This window comes from Eschscholzia californica, unplaced genomic scaffold (assembly GCF_041429995.1).
Source record: "Eschscholzia californica isolate CP2 unplaced genomic scaffold, dmEscCali1.0.p SCAF_5, whole genome shotgun sequence".
Classification (NCBI taxonomy): Eukaryota; Viridiplantae; Streptophyta; class Magnoliopsida; order Ranunculales; family Papaveraceae; genus Eschscholzia; species Eschscholzia californica.
The window spans coordinates 8,657,525-8,679,861 of record NW_028238472.1 but is presented as its reverse complement, the minus strand read 5'-3'; the positions used below and the strand labels follow the sequence as shown (position 1 = coordinate 8,679,861).

The window sequence follows — 22,337 nt, the reverse complement described above, 5'->3', positions numbered from 1 at the left end:
TATGATAATCACATTATGAGATTGAAGTTCGATTTTCATCGTGTCGGAGGCACGGGGTATCCATAGTATATAATAATGTGACGTCCCAAGTCCTATCAGTTGTCGATATTGTCTCCTCTTTAGACACCTCACACAGGTACGGGGTTTTGTTCTTAGTAAAGGCTCCATGAGCACCCCCCCCCCCCTCAAAAGGCCCTGGCTCTGCTACCATTTGTGACGTCCCAAGTCCAAGCAGTTATCGATAGTGTCACCGCTTTAAACACCTCACATCGGTACGGAGTTTTGTTTTTGGCAAAGGCTCCTCGAGCACCCAAAAGGTCTCGTGGTGAGACGGGATATTCTAGATGAAGCACACTGTAGCAAGTACATTGTTTACCCCTGGTGGTAACAAAATGTATAACGACTGAAAAGACATTATTGGTGGTCCGGGATGAAGAAAGATGTTGTTCAACATGTGAGGAAGTGTGATGTGTGTCAGATGGTGAAAGCATAAAATCGACATCCGTTGAGACTTCTAGAACCGATGCCCATTCCAAAGTGGAAATGAGGATAATATATCGATGAACTTCATCACAGGTTTACCACGTTCGAGTCGAGGCCTTTGGGGGGTTCGTGGAGCCTTCTCCAAGAACAAAACCTTGTATCTGTGTAAGGTGTCTAAAGTTGGGACAATATCGATAATTGCTAGGGCTTGGGGCGTCACGAGTGGTATGAACCGAGGCCGACTCTTCTTTGAGGGTGGGGGGATTGTGATAGTCCCACATTGCTCACGAGAGTGTCCGGAGCCTGGGCTATGGGCGTACACTCAAGCTTAGTGAGTGTGGAGGCCTTTTGGGGGGCTCGAGGAGCCTTCGCCAAAAAGAAACTTCGTTCCGGTGTGAGGTGTCTAAAGCGAGGACTATCGATAACTGCTAGGGCTTGGGACGTCACAAATAAAGACTCGTACTCCAAAATTAATGAACTTGTATTCATTCTTACATGTTTTTTTCTAAAGCTTCTTATACAGATATTCTCGGACTCAAATTAAGCACTTGTAGAACTCCGTAAGGGGAACATACTTTATTTATTTCAATACGAACACTAATAAAAAAAAATTAGGAAAATTTTGTTCTACTTATGGAGTTGATTAATAATGGAAAGAGAAATAGCCGTTAGTTGAAAGAAATCAGCATCTTGTTTAGCTAATGGAGAAGCTAAATCTTTCTCTTCCTTAAACCCATCTTCACAATCAGAAGAAGCACCCATGGCTGCACTTATCTGAACATTAGCACTACCAAAATCCCTCTTATTGAAATAGTTAATACCCTCTTCTGCATTATAAACTGCATTATTGTAGAATTCAGCACAGTCTGGTAAGTGTTTCTGTAGTCTTGGATCTCCTCCTCCTCCTTGTATAAGTTTTTTAATATCTGACATAATGTTATTTCCCTTACTTACAGCATTATCCAATGAAATGATTCCAAGACCAAAAAGGTCTGCAGTTTGACTTTAGGGTTTGCTTCAAAAGATGCTACACAAACATCATACTTAAGTAGTGGATCATATGCTGCTGCTTTCTTACATGTCTCATTGACTATATCAACACCATTAACTCTAGACCCATGAAGGATGAAAACAAAGAGAGAAATAAAGAGGAAAGAACAAGAGAGAGAGATGGAAGGGTTCTTCATGTTTGATGATAATAGTTTTTTAGGATAAGTTTTCAAGATTGTTTCTTGATTGTATATATATAAGTGTTGAGAAGATCTTTTGGATTTTTTGAAATAAATGATTCATATTCTTTATACATGATTAGAGCATCTCCAATGCAAAACTCATAAAAATCTCTATTCATCCTATGTGTCAAGTTCCAATTGAGATTCTCACTCCTAGGTGGCCTTAATAGAGATCCTCAATTTTTTTTTTGTCTCCAATGCAAAACTCTAAACTTATCTTATTTACTTATGTGGCATAGTTATTTTTGTCAATAAATAATTAGTTATTTTAGAAAATATAGAAGACTTGCAAATCAAATATTGATGAGTTGGACAATTAGAGATATCTCAAGAGGACGCTCTAGAAATAGAGTGTCCTCTTGAGATATCTCTATTCCACCCTCGACACGTCATATTAGAGATCTAAATAGAGTGTTGCATTGGAGATGAGTTTTAAGAAAAACCTCTAAAAATCCTAGGTGGCACTCAGAGTTTCTAAGATTGAGTGTTGCATTGGAGATGCTCTTAGCAATACTCTTATGGGACTGTTATAATCTAGAGATTATATAAGGTAACCACATAACATTCCAATATATGGAAAAATGACTTTTTTTTCCAATTAATGGGCAATAAAGTTTGATCAAATGTTTTTTTTTTCTTTTTTGGGCGGGCTCTACAGCAAATAATCAAATTTTCTTAAATAAAATGTATTGGCCGCAATTTTGGGGCATAAAAAAAGTTGTTGGAGAATAAAAATTTAGTCAATTAAGATTGATTTATGAGACATTTTATTTTTTAACGCACAAATTCATATAACTGTGTTTAGCCTCCTAATTTTCATCTCCTCTCTCATTCTTTCTTACTCTCTCTTTTGTTGCTCTCTCGCTGTCTCTCATTATCTCTCTCTCGCTCTCTCATTGTCCCTCTCTCATCTCCTAACATGGAAGTTCCAATTATTGACTTGCCCTGCCCACAATATGGGTATCCATTGATGAACCCTATTAGCTCGACCTCATGCACCTGCCCTGACTTACAAACCTTAATTTCATTTTGTAACTTTTATCATCATAACTCATTAAAATAATCTAATTTTGTACTCGTTATTTGGTATTGTTTAAGTTAAAAGGCGTTGGAAAAATTCTGAGATGTCTTTCTAGAGTGAAGAAGATGTCCTTCTGAAGGAGATGTCATTCTGAAGGCATTTTGAAGAAGATGTCATTCTGAAGGAGATGTCCTTCTGAAGGAGATGAAATGCATTCAATTTTTCACATAGAGTACAATAAGGACTTTATCCAGAAGATCATCAAGGCCATACGAGTTGAGGATCGTAATGTTTAGCTAGAAACCAACTACGATTGTCGGATTACTTTAGTGATTCACGACTAACTTTGACCGAATCCTACAATGTGTTGCACCAAAGAGTGATGATTTGATCGGAGAGATATGACAAGAGGGAACTACGTAAAAGGTTGGATTAGATCTAATTTGATAGACCCAGAAGGTCTAGATAAGATCCCGACAAAGATAGAAATAATTAGCCCATAAGAGACCCCCAAATGAAGTAAAAGGGGTTGGCCATTTCACGGTCACTAGAGCAATGGGCCGGCCGGGCCCATCCCACTAAAGGGGCTTTTCTGACCGAACACATCAGGGAGATGTCCCAGATGGGGGCAGAACTCTCATCTGGGAATCCCACTCAGAATAGAATTCTGCGTCTTATCTTTCCTATGGTCCTTATTGAATCCTGTTTCGGATAGGAATCTGACTTTAGGGTTCTCTATATAAGGACCTTATTAGAACAAAAAATGTGTGGAATTTTCTCTAGAGAAAATCTAGCTCTGCACCATCAAGTTTTTCTAGCTCTGCACCATCTAGTGGGGAGAAAATTAGAGAAAAAGCTTCCACTCGATCTATCTAGTCAAAAGGAGATATGTTCTACATCTTAACCTCTGAATAAGATTCTAGCTGGCTCTAAAGGCGGGAGATCAAGTCGATTGCTCGGGTCTCTCAAGTAGAGAAGGTGCAGTTTGGAGTTTTGACCTTCGAGATGAAGACAGTCAGTTTAGTTTAAGGTAAAGTTTTATCCCATTCTAGTCCACCTTTAGTTCATGATGTAATCCTTGTAGCTAGTGCTAGACGTATTACACATCTGAAGTTTCGCTAAAAAACACTAGGTGACTACAAATCCCAACAATATTTATATCTCAATGCAAATATGTTATTCATCTCCTTCTGGATAAATGTATGGTACTGTGGTCCAGGCTTGCCTATACTCATATAGACCTAACAACATAGTCTAAATGGTTATTACGAAACCCATTATAGTATATATCAACGGCTTGTGGGTCGCCTCATTTATTTGACAAACATAATACCAGATCTCACGTATATATGCAATGAGTATTGTAAGTCAGTTCATGCACTCACCGCGTACTGCACATCTGGATGTCGCTTACCCCATTTTTACTACCTAAAGGCATGCCTTGGTCTTGGTCACTTCTATATCACAGGTGCACAGTCACAACTCTCCTGCTTTACTTATTTTGATTATGCAGGATCAAAAGATGATGAGAGACATAGCTATTGGATAAATAAGACGCAATCACTTGTCTTGAAAAATATGCGCTCAAATGTTATGAAACCAAATTTTGTGTCATCCACTAGTCAAACGGCATATATGTTCACCAAACATGTTGGTTTGTCATTAATGTACGTGGTCATCTCTTGTCAAGTTCAGTCTCGTCAACATCTTCGCTCAGTTTGAGGGGGAGTGTTGAAATTAGGAAATATTTATATTCATTCACGATATATAGTTTCCATTGTTAAATTCTGAAACTGTGTAATTTGATTTTGTATTTCTATTTTTTGATTTGTAACCAGATTGAATAGAGAGATGTATAGGATAAATCAATATATACAAAAACATGAATTCATCACTTGACTGCAAATTCAATTTTTCATAAGAAGATGAAACGTGCGGAAACTATGGGTCACTTTGTCTGCCTTTGTCTTCATACCTGAAACATCTCTACGCATGATAAATTAGCACACGTCCTAACTACGCCTTTGTCTGCCTCTTGTTTTCAATTATTCTATGTAATTTCATATCATCAATTCAACAATAGAAAAACCATTTATTTGACACTCTCTTTCATCTTTCTCATTCTCAATAGAGTCGTCTATCTTTTTTGTTTTGTTGAAATAGCTACATCTATTACTGAAAAAAAGAGTTATTACAATACCTCCATTATTTTCAAAAATATTTATAGACATCAAGAAATATAAGGAATATACACAAGGAAAGCTTGCTCATAATATTCTAAAATTCATGGAAAGCTATTAATCAACCAGTCCTATTAAATTTAGAATTCAAGCAGCAACCCATGGAACAAGAACCAGTCTAATATTAGCTTGTTCCTTTTATTTGAAAGTGCTCTTGGATCTCTTTAGTGCACCGCTTTTACTCTGCCCAGAATAACCATATTCAAAGGGGAGGTTAGAATTTAGATTATGGTTTTTGAAAAAATAAATTTCCAATAGCTTTCTGTTTATAGCGCAGAGTTCTTCTTTATTTTTTGGAATTAGGTGAGGCAGCGGCGTTGGGCCATAAAGAATAATCTTCAAAGAATAAATTCTCTAAGGAATCTATGTTTTTTTTTTACATTCTCGGGGGCATATTATTTTTTAACCCAAAAATTAACTTGATCAAACATTGCCCCCTAATCTTTATCTTCTCTATCACCTTCACTACCACAACTTCCCACAACCATCATTCCGACAACAATTGCCACATATTCTCCTCTCTCACTCATTGTTGCCCTCTTTCGGTCTCTCCCTTTCTCTCTCTCACTACCTCTTTTTATTGCTCTCACAACCTATGTCTTTCGATCTCTTATTGTTTCTCTCTCAATCTTTCATTGTTCTCGATCGATTTCTCCTTGTTTCTCTCTCTCAGACACAGTTCCGTCAAAGGGAAGTGTTTCCTTCGCCGGAACCAGACCTCGAGGACGGGTTTCCTTCGCCGGAACCATACCTCGAGGACGGGTTTCCTTCGCCGGAACCAGACCTCGAGGACGGGTTCTGGCGAAACCCTACGAGAATTTGGTGGCAAGAAAAACATTTCGTGCCAACGAACTCTGTGATCTCCACATGGAGATCTATACAGACCGCAAGAGAATGAGAGAGAGAGAGAGAGAGAGAGAGAGAGAGAGAGAGAGAACAAGAGTGAAAAATAATGTGAGATAGTGGGAGAGAGAGAAATAATAAGTAAGAAAACGAGAGAGAAGATGGAGATTAAGGGGCAGTGTTTGATCAATTCACTTTTTGGATTAAAAGAAGAATAGGCCCTCTAAACCAATCTTTATTGACTAATTTTTTATACCCTAAAGATTTTTCTTTATTCCTCGAAGTCACGGTCTTTGGAGATACCCATTGCTGGTATCACTCGAATTCAGATCCTATTTTGTCTCTAAAGTCATAGCAGGATAGCACTATCGATCCCATGTAATTTCAGGAATTAGAAAGAAACAAGCGGTGAGATTAGAGTTTTAATGATTATATAAACTAAAACCCTAGAGGTATCTTTATTCATTCTCACTTATTTCCTTGTGTAACTTGTTATTCTTATCATAGTGAAAATCATCACGTTCTTGTTTGCCGTGGAATAGGTTAAACAAACCAAAAGACGTAAATCTCTTTGTGCTTTTGTGATTTTTTACATCTCTTTTATTTTTCTTGCTTACTTGTTCTTGATCACAACATCATCGGTTTTGATTCTTGGCTCTAAACTCAAGAGCATACCCTCATCACCAAAATCCGGCCACCACCATCGTCGTTTACATCTTTTTCTCTCTCTCCCTCCCTCTCTCTCGTTATCGATCTCACTGCCTCTCTCTCACTATACTCGTTCTCTTTATCATTGAATCTTGGTTTCTCCGATCACCAAACCCTAATATTTTGTTTCACTCTCATTCAACCTAAACTCTCTCTATAACAGTTTCAGATTTCGTGGGGCAGTTGGGTCACGAAATGGTACGTGGTCGACCGACCCACGAGATATTGTGGGTCTGTAGGCCACAACCTTTTCGTGGGACGACTTCCCACGAAAAGTTGGTGGTTTGGCGACCACGAAATGTTTGGTGAAACCCTCCTCAAGGTCTAATTCCGGCGAAGGATGAGCTTTCCTTCGCCGGAACTGTGTATGAGAGAGAGAGACGGTAAGAGAAAGAGTGGCAGAGGGAGAGAGAGATCCCCTTAGAACTAAGAGAGAGAGAAAAAGAGAGAGAGACAGTAAGACAGGGGGAGAGATCGGTATTTGGGGTTAGGGTTTGTTTTTGAAGTTCTAAGAGAGAGACGGTAAGAGAGAGGGGGGCAGAGATAGAGAGACAAACTATAACAGAGAGAGAGTGGGGAGAGGAGGAAAAAAATAGTGGTGGTTGTGACCGGAGGTGGCGGTCGGAGATGGTGGTCTGAAATGGTGGCCGGAGTTGAAGATGATGAAGAAGAAGAAGAAGCAATGTTTTATTTTCCCTTAAAATTTGTTTCCCCAAAAAATTTCTAAAATTTCACATATTTCCCTTAAAATTTTACACCCCGAAAACTATTTTTCTTTCTCTAAAACGCTAGCCAAAATTAGGAGTAAGATCATATTCACCCCAACAAAACCTATTGGAAAAAAGAAACAATGGTTAATTTCGAAATGTTAGATCAGAATTGTGCAGATAATTAATATATCCTCGTATCTACAAAAAATCATAAATTACAAAATAATAAAGACACTTTATCTAAAATACGTAAACAAACTTGTATTCATTATTGAATGTAATTCTGTTTCTTATACATATAACTCTCCAATACAAATTAGACACTTCTAGAGGTCCGTCGAGGAAACATAATATATTTATTTCTATAATAAAAGAAAATATATTATTCTATTTATTAAGTTGATTGGCAATGGAAAGAGAAATAGCCGTTAGTTGAAAGAAATCACCATCTTGTTTTGTCAATGGAGAAGCTAAACCCTGATCTTCCTTAAACCCATCTTCACAATCAGAAGAAGCGTCCATGGCTGCACTTATCTGAATATTAGCAGTACCAAAATCCTTTTTATTGAAAGAGTCAGTAGCCTCTTTTACACTATCAACTGCATTATCGTATACTTCAGAACAGACATCTAGGTGTTTCTGTAATCTTGGATCTCCTCCTCCTTGTATAAGTTTTTTAATATCTGATATAATACTAGTTGCTTTACTTAAAACATTCTCCAATGAAATAATTCCAAGACCTAAAAGATCTGCAGTTTTACTTTTAGGGTTTGCTTCAAGTGATGCTACACAAACATCATACTTGAGTTGTGGATCACTAGCTACTGCTGTCTTACATGTCTCATTGACTATGTCAACACCATTAACACTAGACCCATGAAGGATCAAAACAGAGAGAAAAACAAAGAGGAAAGAACAAGAGAGGGAGATGGAGGAATTCTTCATGATTGATGTTTTAGTTTTTTTAGGTTATGTTTTCAACATTGTTTCTTGGCTTATTTATAAGTGTTGAAAAGATCTTTGGAATTTTTTATAAAAAATTGTTGATATTTTTTATATACGGTTAGTAATAGTGTTACAGTGTTATGGAATGTTATTATAGTAATGACGTGATACTGAAATATACCGAGAGAAGATTTTCTTTTTTACCAATTAATGGTCAATTCAGTTTGACCAAGTTGATTTTTTTGGGTGGATGGGTTGTTGGTCTAAAATCATAAGGTTAAAAGACCACAGATAAATTGAAATGAGATTTAGGTCGTTTAAGAGTAATTTTTTTGGGTTGGATGAAAGAATGAAATGAGTTAAAAATTGTCCAAACCCTCATTCTTTCATCTGCCCCTCTTACTCTAAACGCTCAAACCACTCTCCCTCACTTTCATTCTTTCATCCCTCTTTCTCCACAATCCTCCTACTGCTCCAAAACATTCTCTCTTTCAGTGGCCCACTACCATCCCATTCTCCTTCAAAATCAGCCTTCTCTATTTGAGCGACAAATCATTATTAATACCAAAAGCCGAAAATATTAGAGAAGAGCGATTTCATCAAATTGTTACAGAGAATTCATGATCTGAATGTAGATCTCGATCATCAAGAGGAACTGAGAAACCCACTTTTAATCATCATCAATACAAACTGAGTCTGATTTGTTTCTCTTTGACTAGAAGGTAAAAGCCTCATATTCATTCGTTTATCTTGTGGTTAAAAAATATGGTGGCCAATATATGGACAACTAGTTATCTTAGATGGACAACAAAATTGGGTGCAAATAAATTTAGTTCCAAATGACCAAATCCAAGGACCTAAAGTTAAAAACCTATTTTTTCTTTTTGGTTTCTTCTTTCATTCCATTCCATCTTCTCCGGTGAAAATCCACTCTCACCGGCAACCATCACTTACTCGGGCAAACACTATTTTATTTCTGATAACTAGTTCTACATTCGTATTCTTTGATCTTCATTTTCCCTCTCTTAATCTTCATCACATCAACACAGTATTTCCTCTTTCTCCTTCCATTTTGTTCTTTTTCTTCGAAGTAAAATTAGGGCGTTTCTTTCCCAACACGCACGGCAGGACGAGGGGTTTCATTCAATAAGAAAGGATGGTGATTTTCAGTCGTAGATGTAGTTTTGGAGAACTATTCCGAGGTTGTTGATCGAATCATAATGTTTCTTGGCAAAAAGGAGATGAATTTGTCTGAAATATAAACAAATAGAAAAAAAAGTAACGAAAATAGCGAAAGGAAATGAAAAAACATAAAACGAAACAACGAAAAAAACAGTTATGAAGTGAAAAAAAAAACTCTGAGAAATAGGGATATAATAATGACTCAAAAGTAAATGACAGTTTTTCTTTCTTTTTTGAGATCGGACTCCAAGAATCATTACATTTGAATGGCGTTGATACATCATGAAAATGATATGCATACATTATGAATTTGGATGAACACTATAACCGCTAATTTAGACATCTTCAACCCTAAAGACCACATAAAGACTCTTAGGACCATCTTAGGAGGCCTCAAAGTCCATTTATTCATAGATTTACTTTATTTATAGTCAAAACTACGTGAGATAAATGTTGATGATAAAGTGCTTCCACAAAGACTCAATTCAAAGACATCATAGACTTAAGAAAGAATGTCCAACCACTCCATGAATGAGTGGTGGACAATTTTTCATTTATAATTGTCCTTTTGTTAATTTTACACAAAAAAGAATTTTTGGACATGTGATCAAGTTAATAAATCTTAGTGAAGTTAATAACAGATCGTTAAGACGGGGTGCAAACTACAACATTAAGGTACCAAAGCTGTCCTTTAACAAAAAAAAAGGTACCAAAGCTGTAGCTGCCAAGGAATGAGGGCCTTCATTTGAATTTCGGTGACAACGAGTTATAATCACGTGTTTTTCCTGTAGCAAGGCACGTATCTCATTTATCTCTCGTAGGATTCGCCAAGGAGGATCCAAGTCTTCGTCCGATGAGGGGGAGACTAAAACCCTAGAAACTTCTATCTCAAAGTTACATAAGTTATTTCATTTTCTAGATCCATCCCTAGCCAGAATCTTCTCATTTCACTATTGAGAGCTACAATGGAGGGAATAATCTTAATCCTCGATGTCAAAATCATGTCGTTTGCATAAGGAACCACCATCGCAGCCGCCACCCCCTCTGGTCTATATCACCAGCAATATTAATCTTCAGTCACTACAAAAAATATGGCATTAGGGATGGACAAAAACCGTCCCTAAATGCCAAAAACCGTCCTTATTAAGTATTTGGGACAGATTACAGATTGTCGCAGATACTGGCATCCCGAATATTATTAGGGACAGGTTTAGTGACGGATTACATTTGTCCCTATTACATATTTGGGACAGTGTTATCCGTCACTAATAATAGTTTTATTTTCAATAAAAATATAAATTACAATCCCACTTTTTTGGTTTAAAGGCTATTAATTGAGGCAAAATATCCAAAAAAAATTGTCATTTCAGTAACTTCCCATGAAATTTTATTCATAGTGCATTAATAAGAAACTCAAGTACATAAATACATGCACACCCTATAATTAGGATATTGATTATAATGCCAATTTGTCACTAATTAGCAGTGTCAAACTAGGATAACAATGCAAATTTCCTCTTATCATCACACCAACATGTCTTTGGTTATTCATCATAGAAGTACTTCAAATGGATCATAGGGAAATGAGGGCAGTTTCTACCTTTTGTTGTCACAAGCAATTCAGTAATTTTCTCGGTGAGTTGCTCAAGGAATGGAGATTTCCCCAACTGTTCTTTGTCCGTTCTTGTTACTAATATAATCCTTTTGTCACAGTTTCATTCTTGAGATGTACTGATCCAAAGATGCTCTTTGGCACCAGACCTGTAAATAATAATAAGATTTAAGTTTAAGTAACATGGCTATTTGATTAATAAGAAAAGACAATTTGAAACTGACATGACATAACGGAATGTACGACAATTAAATCTAAACATTCAAATATGAGAAGCTTGGTGAAAAGAACTCCGATCTTCAATGATACCAAGGCCTACCAATTCCCAAACTCATTCCAGAACAGCATATTGGCCTTCTCATCATTTTTCACTTTCTTTACCTTCTAATTGTGGTCAATTTTTAAGAATAAAGGGGACTAACGTTAGATCTAAACAAGTAGCAGTATCAAACAAAAAAATGAACAAAACAGTAGAAGAACTCAAGCTCTTGTCGTACTTAACCATCAATTTTTATGAATATAAGAACCAAATTTCAAATTACAATGTTTCCTTCTCTGTTTTAGTCTTGGGATTCTTCTCATTGTTTTCATCCTCACTTCTTCCTCGATTAGGTGATGCTTTCTACTGTTGGGAACAAAAGAAATATGAGTGAAGTATAGAAGTAAAAGCAACCATAAGAAGCTAAGTATGTGACTTGCCTATAATTTCTATTAAGCAAAACATTTTCCAATGAAATAATTCCAAGACCTAAAAGATCTGCAGTTTTACTTTTAGGGTTTGCTTCAAGTGATGCTACACAAACATCATACTTGAGTTGTGGATCACTAGCTACTGCTGTCTTACATGTCTCATTGACTATGTCAACACCATTAACACTAGACCCATGAAGGATCAAAACAGAGAGAAAAACAAAGAGGAAAGAACAAGAGAGGGAGATGGAGGAATTCTTCATGATTGATGTGTTTTAGGGTTTGAGGATATATGTCTTCAACATTGTTTCTTGGTTTATTTATAAGTGTTGAAAAGATCTTTGGAATTTTTTGAAATAAATTGTTGATAGTTTTTTATATACGATTAGTAATAGTGTTACAGTGTTATGGAATGTTATTATAGTAATGACGTGATACTGAAATATATCGAGAGAAGATTTTTTTGTTTTCCAATTAATGGTCAATTCAGTTTGACCAAGTTGATTTTTTTGGGTGGATGGGTTATCGATCTCATTGCCTCTCTCTCTCGCTATATCTCGTTCTCTTTATCATTGAATCTCGGTTTCTCTGATCACCAAACCCTAATATTCTGTTTCACTCTCATTCACCCTAAACTCTCTCTCTCTCTAATAGTTTCAGATTTTGTGGGGTAATTGGGTCACGAAATAGTACGTGGCCGACCGACCCACGAGATATTGTGGGTCTGTAGGCCACAACTTTTTCGTGGGACGACTTCCCACGAAAAGTTGGTGGTTTGTCGACTACGAAATGTTTCGTGGTCGACAGACCCACCAAACCCTCGAGGAGGGTTTGGTGAAACCCTCCTCAAGGTCTTGTTCTTGCGAAGGATGAGCTTTCCTTCGCCGGAACTATGTATGAGAGAGAGAGACGGTAAGAGGGAGAGTGGCAGAGGGAGAGAGAGATCCCCTTAGAACTAAGAGAGAGAGAGAGAGAGAGAGAGAGACGGTAAGAGAGGGGGAGTGATCGGTATTTGGGGTTAGGGTTTGTTTTTGAAGTTTTAAGAGAGAGACGGTAAGAGAGAGAGGGGCAGAGGGAGAGAGAGATACCCCTAGAACTAGGAGAGAGAGATAGAGACGGTAAGAGAGGGGTAGAGATTGGTATGTGGGGTTAGGGTTGTTTTTGAAGTTCTAAGAGAGATACGGTAAGAGAGAGGGGGGCAGAGATAGAGAGACAAACTATAAGAGAGAGAGAGGGTGGGGAGAGGAGGAAGAAAATGGTGGTGGTTGTGACCGGAGGTGGTGGCCGGAGACAGGGCCGTGCTTGGGCCCGTGCCGGCAGGGCGGCCGCACAGGGCCCCCCACCGAGAAGGGCCCGTTTGCGATGATATCCTAATAGCTACTATATATAAAATAAAGGAAAAGACATGTACAAAAACACATGTTAGCCGGGATGGTTGGAAGTTTCTTATTCCATCCGTTTTTCGAGGGTTCGAAACCCACTTACTGCAAAATTAATTTTTTACTCCTTTAGCTAATTTTGTAATTAAGGTTCATGATACATTGCTAATTGACTCTTTATTTTTTACTTTGTTACACTTTTTTTACATTTTGTCATGTATTTGGGTGCATTTCTTTCATCTTTTGAAGTACTTTTGGAGATAGATGTCTAAAATTCGTAAAAAAAAAATCGAAGGTATCTATGTGAAAATCATGATACAAAATGCTACATTCGAAAATCTACTTTTAGATTTTAAACTATATCTTGTACAAAGAAAGAATACATCTTAACAAAGAAATTATAGCTTGTCCAAATTTTGTTTGTAGTTTTTTTGTTCAAAAAGGTCCAGATTCAAATTTCGCACTGGGCCCTTAAATTCTCAGGCACGGCCCTGGCCGGAGATGGTGGTTTGAAATGGTGGCCGGAGTTGAAGATGAATATGAAAAAGAAGAAGAGGAAGAAGCAATGTTTTATTTCCCCTTAAAATTTGTTTTCCCGAAAAATTTCTAAAATTTCACATATTCCCTTTAGAATTTCACACCCCGAAAACTATTTTGCTTTCCCCAAAACGCTGGCAAAATCATATTCACCCCAACAAAACTTTTTGGAAAAAAGAAATAATGATTAATTTCGAAATGTTAGATCAGAATTGTGCAGATAATTAATATATCCTCGTATCTACAAAAAATCGTAAATTACAAAATAATAAAGACACTTTATCTAAAATAAACAAACTTGTATTCATTATTGAATGTAATTCTGTTTCTTATACATATAACTCTCCAACACAAATTTGACACTTCTAGAGGTCCGTCGAGGAAACATAATATATTTATTTCTATAATAAAACTAATCAATAAAAGAAAATATATTATTCTATTTATTAAGTTGATTGGCAATGGAAAGAGAAATAGCCGTTAGTTGAAAGAAATCACCATCTTGTTTAGTCAATGGAGAAGCTAAACCCTGATCTTCCTTAAACCCATCTTCACAATCAGAAGAAGCATCCATGGCTGCACTTATCTGAATATTAGCAGTACCAAAATCCTTCTTATTGAAATAGTCAATAGCCTCTTTTACACTATCAACTGCATCATCATATACTTCAGAACAGACATCTAAGTGTTTCTGTAATCTTGGATCTCCTCCTCCTTGTGTAAGTTTTTTAATATCTGATATAATACTAGTTGCTTTACTTAAAACATTTTCCAATGAAATAATTCCAAGACCTAAAAGATCTGCAGTTTTACTTTTAGGGTTTGCTTCAAGTGATGCTACACAAACATCATACTTGAGTTGTGGGTCATTAGCTACTGCTTTCTTACATGTCTCATTGACTATGTCAACACCATTAACACTAGACCCATGAAGGATTAAAACAATGAGAGAAGAAACAAAGAGGAAAGAATAAGAGAGAGAGATGGAAGAATTCTTCATGATTGATGTTTTTTAGGGTTTGAGGATATATGTTTTCAACATTGTTTCTTGGTTTATTTATAAGTGTTAAAAAAAATCTTTTGGATTTCTTGAAATAAATGATTGTTATTCTTTTTATACGATTACTAATACTGTTATGGAATGTTATAATCTAGTAATTAATGACGTGATACTCAAATATACCGACAGAAGATTTGTTTGAAAAAAATATTGAGCAAATTGTATCCAACAAATAAGTGTGTGAATATCTGTCATTTACAACGTTTTAATAAAAAATGGTCAAAATGAAAATATAACAAAAACGACAGTAGAAAGAGCAAAAAAAAAACTCCAGAGAGAAAAGTAGTTAAAATAATGGTAAAAAACGAAAACAAACACTTTGGAAGTACAAAAGAACAACATTTAGTAAAAACGTTCAGAAAAACAGCGACAAATCTATGTTTTGATCTACATTTTATGATGTTTTTTTATCTATTTTATTTATATTTGACCTTTTATGTATATTTGTGACTTATGAATCACATTTATTTTTCAGGCAGCCATCAAACAATTCAGACAGTTGTTTGTTTGATACAAAATGTTCTTTGCTCGATACAAACTAATGCTTGAATGGGAGAAACTGGTTTCCTAAAATAAAAAAGAAATATGAAGAAAAAAATAAGAAACAAGCAACAGTTTGTTCAAGACAAACAACCATTCATCCAAGAGAAATATTAGTTTGAGAGGAAACAATTACAAAATGAGAAAATGTTTGGAAAAAAACTTTTTGGTAAAAGAAGGACCACAAAAAATATACTATAAAAGAAAAGTTTTAGATACAAATAGCTTTAAAACTGTAAAAAAGATTTAAAAAGGAAAAAAATAGTAATGAACCATAAATAACGCTTTAGGGAAAAAAAATTAAAAGACGGACAACAACAAAATATTGAAAACTAAAAAAAAAAAAACTTTAGGAACCAAAAAACAGGGGAAAATACTGTAACATAAAAAAGAAAATAGAAAAAACAACGAAAATAGTGGAAGGAAATGAAAAAACATAAACAAAATAGCGACAAAAAGAATTAACAAGTGAAAAAATGAGAAAATAATATTGGATTCCTATATAAACAACCAAACCATTCCAAAATTCATTCATGGTGCATTTGGTTGTAGGATTCATGAATCCACGGATTCATGAATCCAAATGGTTTCTTTTGGTTTGTTTGGTAACCAATAAGAATTATAGGATTCTTGATTCCTTCATTTAAAATCCTTTGGTTTGTTTGTCTATTATACTTGGATTCTTATAAAATAAGATTTTAATTAAAATAATATCCTTCAAATTCATGAATAATATCCCAAAAACAAAATCTCATCCAAATATCGTCTCTAGGTAACTGAAATTTCATGAAACCTATTTTTTTCACGAAAATTTCAAAAATAGTTATTTCTTTCTACAAAATAATTATTTTAAAAATATATATTTTTTAAATCATTATTTTTTCGAAAATTATTATTTTTTTCAAAATCATTATTTTTTTCAAAATCATTATTTTTTTTTCAAAAATCATTATTTTTTTCAAAATCATTATTTTTTTTTTCAAAAATCATTATTTTTTTTTCAAAAATCATTATTTTTTTTAAATCATTATTTTTTTCAAAAATTATTATTTTTGAAAAAAATAATGATTTTTGAAAAATAATGATTTTTGGAGAAAAAAAAAGTGATTTTGAAAAAAAAATGATTTTTGAAAAAAAAATGATTTAAAAAAAAAATGGTTTTTTTAAAAATTAATGATTTTTATTATTTTGTAGAAGGGAAATAAATTTTTGTTGATTTTAAGTTTGAAATTTAGGTTTATTAATCCAAAATCCTAGCAAATCCTAGGGGTAGGCTGGGATTTTGGTCCAATACAAATTTTGGAATTAGGAATCCTTAGGATTCAAGAGTCATAGGATTCTTGGTAGCCAAACAGACCAAGGATTCATGATTCCTACCAAATCTCACTTTTGATATGAATCCTACTTAGGAATCCTGCAACCAAACACACCATCAGTTCATTCTCTTATTATCTTCTCTTCTTAAATCAGTATGCCAAGTGTGTCTAGAATATAATTTTGATTTCAGAAATATTCTAATATATATAAAATTCTGTATAAAGAAATATCTGAGTGAATTCCATCCATTATCTTCTTCCCAACTCAGTATTCCAAGTGTGTAGAATATTATTGTGATTGCAGAAATAGTCAGAAGCATTCAAGTGTCTAGAATATCAAGTCGCATCAGTCAAGAAGCTCATATTATTTACGAAGGTTCGTCCGCTTTCAGAACATTGAAGTAACATCACAACTCTGAAAGGATAGTCGTTGTATCCCGAAGGCATACACCCTTACTGTTGGTACTGTTACAGGGGGTGTAAAATCTCTTACGGAAAGAGAATTTATTCTTCCCTCGACTACATAAATTCTTCTCCTTATCTTCCGATTTTTTTCTAACTCGGTTAATCATAAAGAAGGAATACTAATAAATCACTATTCACTTATTGTCTACCTTTCTACGACTTAGAGAAAAGAAGTTTCGTACTTCAAACCAAGATTTTGTCTTAATCAAGATCACAAGATGGAGAGAGGGCGTGAACTCGACTAACAACAAAATATTTTTTTTAATGGTTAAATGTTTATTTTTCACCGTTATAATATCCCAAAATATCATAACAACGTAAAATTTACAAGACGGAAAAAAAACGTTTTGTAAACGTTAAGTTCATGTGGTGTAAGTGTAACGAAGCACACATAATCTCTTTGACTTGTTTAGAGTGGGGGTATTTTTATGGTCCATAACCAGAGCCGGCCCTGGCCCAAAGCGAGCAAAGCCTCGCTTTGGGCCACCAAATTTGGGGGCCACATATGTAAAGAGGCGCCTATAGGAATCATCCTGAATTGGGTGTATTTGGAAATCCTAGCAAGTAAAACAAATGAGGATGGCCCAACAAGCAAACTTCAAACAAATTGGCGGGCCCAATTTCTCTGGTCTTTCATTAAAATTTAAAGGTGGCCCTCCGTTCTCTCTCTCTCAGTCTCTCTCCAACTACTCGATTCCACTCATGACTCAACACTTTTATCAACCGTGAGCCCCATTTTTTTTCTTGCCTAATAAATGGTTGGTTCCCTCAAATCTTGAAGAAAAAAAATACTAGTTTCTTTCTTGACATCTCTCCTAAATTCTAATACTAATTATCCCATTCAATCTTTCAACCAAAATAAAGAATCCTATCCATTATGATATCATGTATTATCAAAAAAAACTTCTTCTGTCAAAAATTATGTGAATATACATTTTTTGTTGCTATTATATATAAATATTGCTATTAATAAGAAATGAAAAATCAGAAAATGATTTTGTTATACACAAAGTTTCAAAGCTCGTCTTTTAGACAGTAATTCAACCTTCTCTAGAATAACTCACAAGTACACAACGAATTTGCAAACATGCACTAATGACAAATATCAAATTAAATGGACCATCGTATGAAGGACAATTAGTCTATAAATTCAAAAATAATTTTCAATAACAAAATCTCAGTATCACAAATTAAATCTTGCAAGTGCCAACCCTTATACCATAATTTTGTATTCGTTTGTGAAATATCATTTTGGAAAATTGTGGGCATTTATGCTGGACAGTGAGAAGAATTACACATGAACTCTAATGCTTTAAAATAATTTATGTTCATAATTATTTTTTGAGTAAAAAATCCACAAAAACTTGCAAGTGCCAACCCTTATACCATAATTTTGTGGTTCAAGCGAAGAGTCGAATATCAGAGAAATTAGGGGGGCCACATTTTAACGACTTGCTTCGGGCCACCAAAATGTCAGGGCCGGCCCTGTCCATAACTTAGGTTAGTTAGTTACTGATCCAATACTTCTGGTCTAGGTTTTAGTATCTCATACATTGATGAGCCAAACCACTTCAATGTCAAATTTAACTCCTAAATTGGATCACATGGCACACATGCTTGTTTGTTTAGTGCAACTTCAGAGACTTGAAACTAACACTTCATCCCATGTTTCTTTTCACTCATTGATCCACATATTATTTTCTTTATTAATTTTTAATTTACATGTTTGAGAAAGAAAAAGAAAAAGTAATTTGTCAACTTATGATAGTTCCCAAGATTTGTCAATTATTAATGATAACAAGCTATTGTTAAAATTTTGTGACAACTTGTTATTAGGGAAGTTTTAAGGGGCCTTTCCATTCTTGTTAAAAGATCCCTCCTTGTGAATTCGGTACGAGCCCACCGAATTCACAAGAGAACTTTCGGCCCGAACCAGCCGATGGTACAAGAGACTTCTCGGTCCTAGCCTACCGAATGTTTACTCCAATATCTTATTTTGTGATTTCGGTGGACTCTTACCGAATTGTGAATTCGGTGGGCTTACACCGAATTCACAAAAGGGGCCCTTTTAACAAGAATGGGGTCCCTTTAAAACTTCCCTTGTTATTATACGAATTTGTTATCATAGAAATTGGATATTTATAAACGGTTAAATGAGCTAGTTGTGTAATTTAACAAAAAAAAATTAAATTACTCCAGTGAACAGGGCTCTAGACGGGCCACTCTATGGAGCCTCTAATCAGGTCGTGCCCAAATGGCCTCGCGGATTGAAAAGTCATCTCAGCATAGTATGTCATGAGTGAGCCTGACCTATCTCATTGGCAGCCTGGTACGCCGAGCTTGTCTCTCCATTTGCTCCACACTCAAATGATATGTCGCCACATCAGCGGAGGGCTGGGAGAGGGACCAAAATGAAAGGATGAATAGAATTTTTGGTTAGTGATACGTGTACATATTGTTTTCATTAACAGAAAAAACTCCATCTGTTCTATTAGTTAGCTTGTGGTACAAGGAGTACTATTATATGTACATAAAATCACATGAGATAAATGGTTGCTAGATTTACAAACAAACCCTAGAAAAGTCTCCATTAATATTGAATTCTCAACTCATATCTACAACATTCATAACACCCTCACACTACCTAGTACTTACAGATTTAGGAGGCTAAAATACTGTATTCTAAAAAATACAGACACTTAAACTTATGGAGTATTCTAAAAATCGCGTTGGAAATTTCGCTCTAGGGTTGATGTTAATCGTCGGGATTGTATATGTTTTCCTCTCCAACGGCGAAATCTCCAAAAGCTTATCTTCATTTCAATACTACCAGCAATGTCTATCATCACCAAGTAAGGTAAATACATACATGTAGTTATTATGATTCCATTTCCATGATATTAAATTGAAATCTTATGTACATGACTTTGGACTTATTGTAGAATGATGGTGGACAAGAAAAAGTTTTGGAAGAAGCTTCAATGGGGAATAAGAGAATACTTATAATAGCCATTATAAATAAAGCTTATGTAGATGGTGAAAACGCGATGTTGAATCTATTTCTTGAGAGTTTTTGGATTGGAAAAGAAACTCGATCTTTACTTAATCAACTTCTAATTGTTACTGTTGATCAAGTTTCGTCGGAACGATGTGAATTTTTACGATTACATTGTTATAGACTTGTTACAGAAGGTGTTGATTTTGGTGGAGAAAAATTGTATAACTCAAATGAATTTAAGATGATGATGTGGAGGAGAACTCAATTCCTTGCTGATGTTCTTAAGCGTGGTTACAGTTTTATCTTCACGGTATATTTTCTCTTCCTTAATATTATCGTTTGATCACAACTTTATACTCAATTAAAATCATTTTTCTTACAGTGAATTTACACTGGTTTATGGGGCATTTTATGCAAGACCTTTAAGTGAGGTGAAATGTCAACACGACTTTTTTTTTGTGTTTTCTATACATTAACTAAAAAGTCAAAATTTAACTTTCTAATATTGTCGAATTTGGTTGTTTCTTCCTTTATTTATGTTTTAATTTTCTCTCTGTTTAACCGAAGTAGTCATTTAAAAACATTTTAAGCACATTTTAAAAACAAATTAATTTGTCAAATTTCTAATAATTCCAATGTTTTCAAGTACTAGGAATCTAAAGAAAACTGCAATTTACTAATTGACGATGTGCTTTGTGATCGACTAATTTCAATTGATCTATATGTTTTCAATTATGAAATTTAGCTTTGTAAACTGTCCCTTTGTCTTTAAAAAGAAACTAAAATATGCGTTCGACAATTAACATGTATAGTCAATCAACTGTATTTACACTAGAAATTGTCTTCTCCAAAACTAGTATATGAGTATATGAGTCGATTCTTTTTTTCCTACGGTTTAACTTATGGTCAGGCATACTTGACGTAAAATCTCTGCTTCGCCCTGGATTTAATATACATCTGTAGACTGTAGTACTCTATACGATATAACGTATCTGTGTTTGATAAAAAATTTTGTTAATCATTGTGTTTGCAAAGGAACTTCTTCATGATATATTTTCTCTCTCCCTGAATCCAAATCCTGGATCCGCTGATGCCCGAAGATACCAAGATTAAGTTAAAAACAAAGACAAAAATTATGTATCGAACTTGTACAACGGTCGACACATATGACAAAGACACCATTTAACAATTTATTTATTTTTGTAAATGCTACAGGATGCAGATGTAATGTGGCTAAATAATCCACTAAAGAGATTAACCCAAGAAGAAAATGAAAAGGTAGATATACAAATGAGTTGTGATAATTTTGATGGAGATTCTTGGTCTGGTAACAATGGCAGATTATTGAACACTGGTTTTTATTTTGTTAGATCAAATAACAAAACAATAACCCTATTTGATATTTGGTACAAAATGAAAGATGACCCACACCATAGTACCAAGAAAGATCAAGATGCACTTAAGATTTTATACAAATGGGGTGTATTAAGAAATTTAGGGCTAAAAGTGAAGTATTTGGATACCTTATATTTTAGTGGGTTTTGTCAAGATAGTAAAGATTTGAATGTGGTTTCAACAGTTCATGCAAATTGTTGTAGAAGTATAAATGCCAAAGTGGCTGATCTATTGGTTGTGCTTAGAGAATGGAGGATGTTCATCAAGGGTTCTACACTTGCTAATGGGACTTGGTCACCTCATTCTGAATGCCTCAATTCATGGAAGCACAAAATCAAAGTTTGAATCATCATCTTGGATAAATTTGTCTAGAGAGTAATTAATAATTTATGTATGCTTGCTTTTATACTTTGAACTTTGGATTAATTCCTCATAAGTCCGTATTAGTTTATGACGAGGGGCGAACAAATCTTTTGACTGTGATTGTTGACTGTTTTATCTATAAACAGGTGCCTTATCATTTATCAAAACTAGGTTCCCACCGCGTCCTACTGACGCGGTAGATCCCTTTTCGCTGCGCCGTCGTGTTAAGAATATTGTAACAGTTGAATAGTCATTTTACATTTAGAGAAAATAATAATTATACATTAAACAACCAAGAGGAGCAATCAAATACTAAGCTATTTACATTTAAAAAAAGAGAATTACATTTAAAAAAGAAAAATAATATTTCATTGTACATTTAAAAAAAGAGAATTACATTTAAAAAGGAGAAATAATATTTCATTGAAGCCTGAACTATAAAATAGATGTGAGAGATTGTTTTTTTTCTTAATAGTGAAAAGATATCAGTCTGGCGAGAGTCCTATTTATATATTTTTCGAAGTAGTTATTTTGGGAAGTTTTTTTCATAAAAAAAACGATCAAGAATGTGGAAGAGAGATTTTCTCCCCACTAATTTCTCATCCTCCCACGTTTTTC

At 34.8% G+C, this 22,337-nt stretch overlaps 1 protein-coding gene and 1 pseudogene across 1 annotated transcript; one reads left to right on the top strand and one right to left on the bottom strand.

Moving 5' to 3' along the window:
- Window positions 1–1,110: 1,110 nt before the first annotated feature.
- On the bottom strand, window positions 1,111–1,670 carry LOC147536809 (putative invertase inhibitor pseudogene; annotated as a pseudogene).
- A 17,970-nt stretch (window positions 1,671–19,640) lies between these two features.
- Window positions 19,641–21,886, top strand: LOC147536808 (uncharacterized protein At1g28695-like). Its single transcript, XM_086642614.1, has 3 exons — window positions 19,641–19,820; window positions 19,906–20,271; window positions 21,177–21,886. Exons 1-3 carry the CDS (start codon window positions 19,671–19,673, stop codon window positions 21,699–21,701), a joined length of 1,041 nt encoding a protein of 346 aa, XP_086498740.1. The 5' UTR covers window positions 19,641–19,670; the 3' UTR covers window positions 21,702–21,886.
- The last annotated feature ends 451 nt before the right edge of the window (window positions 21,887–22,337 follow it).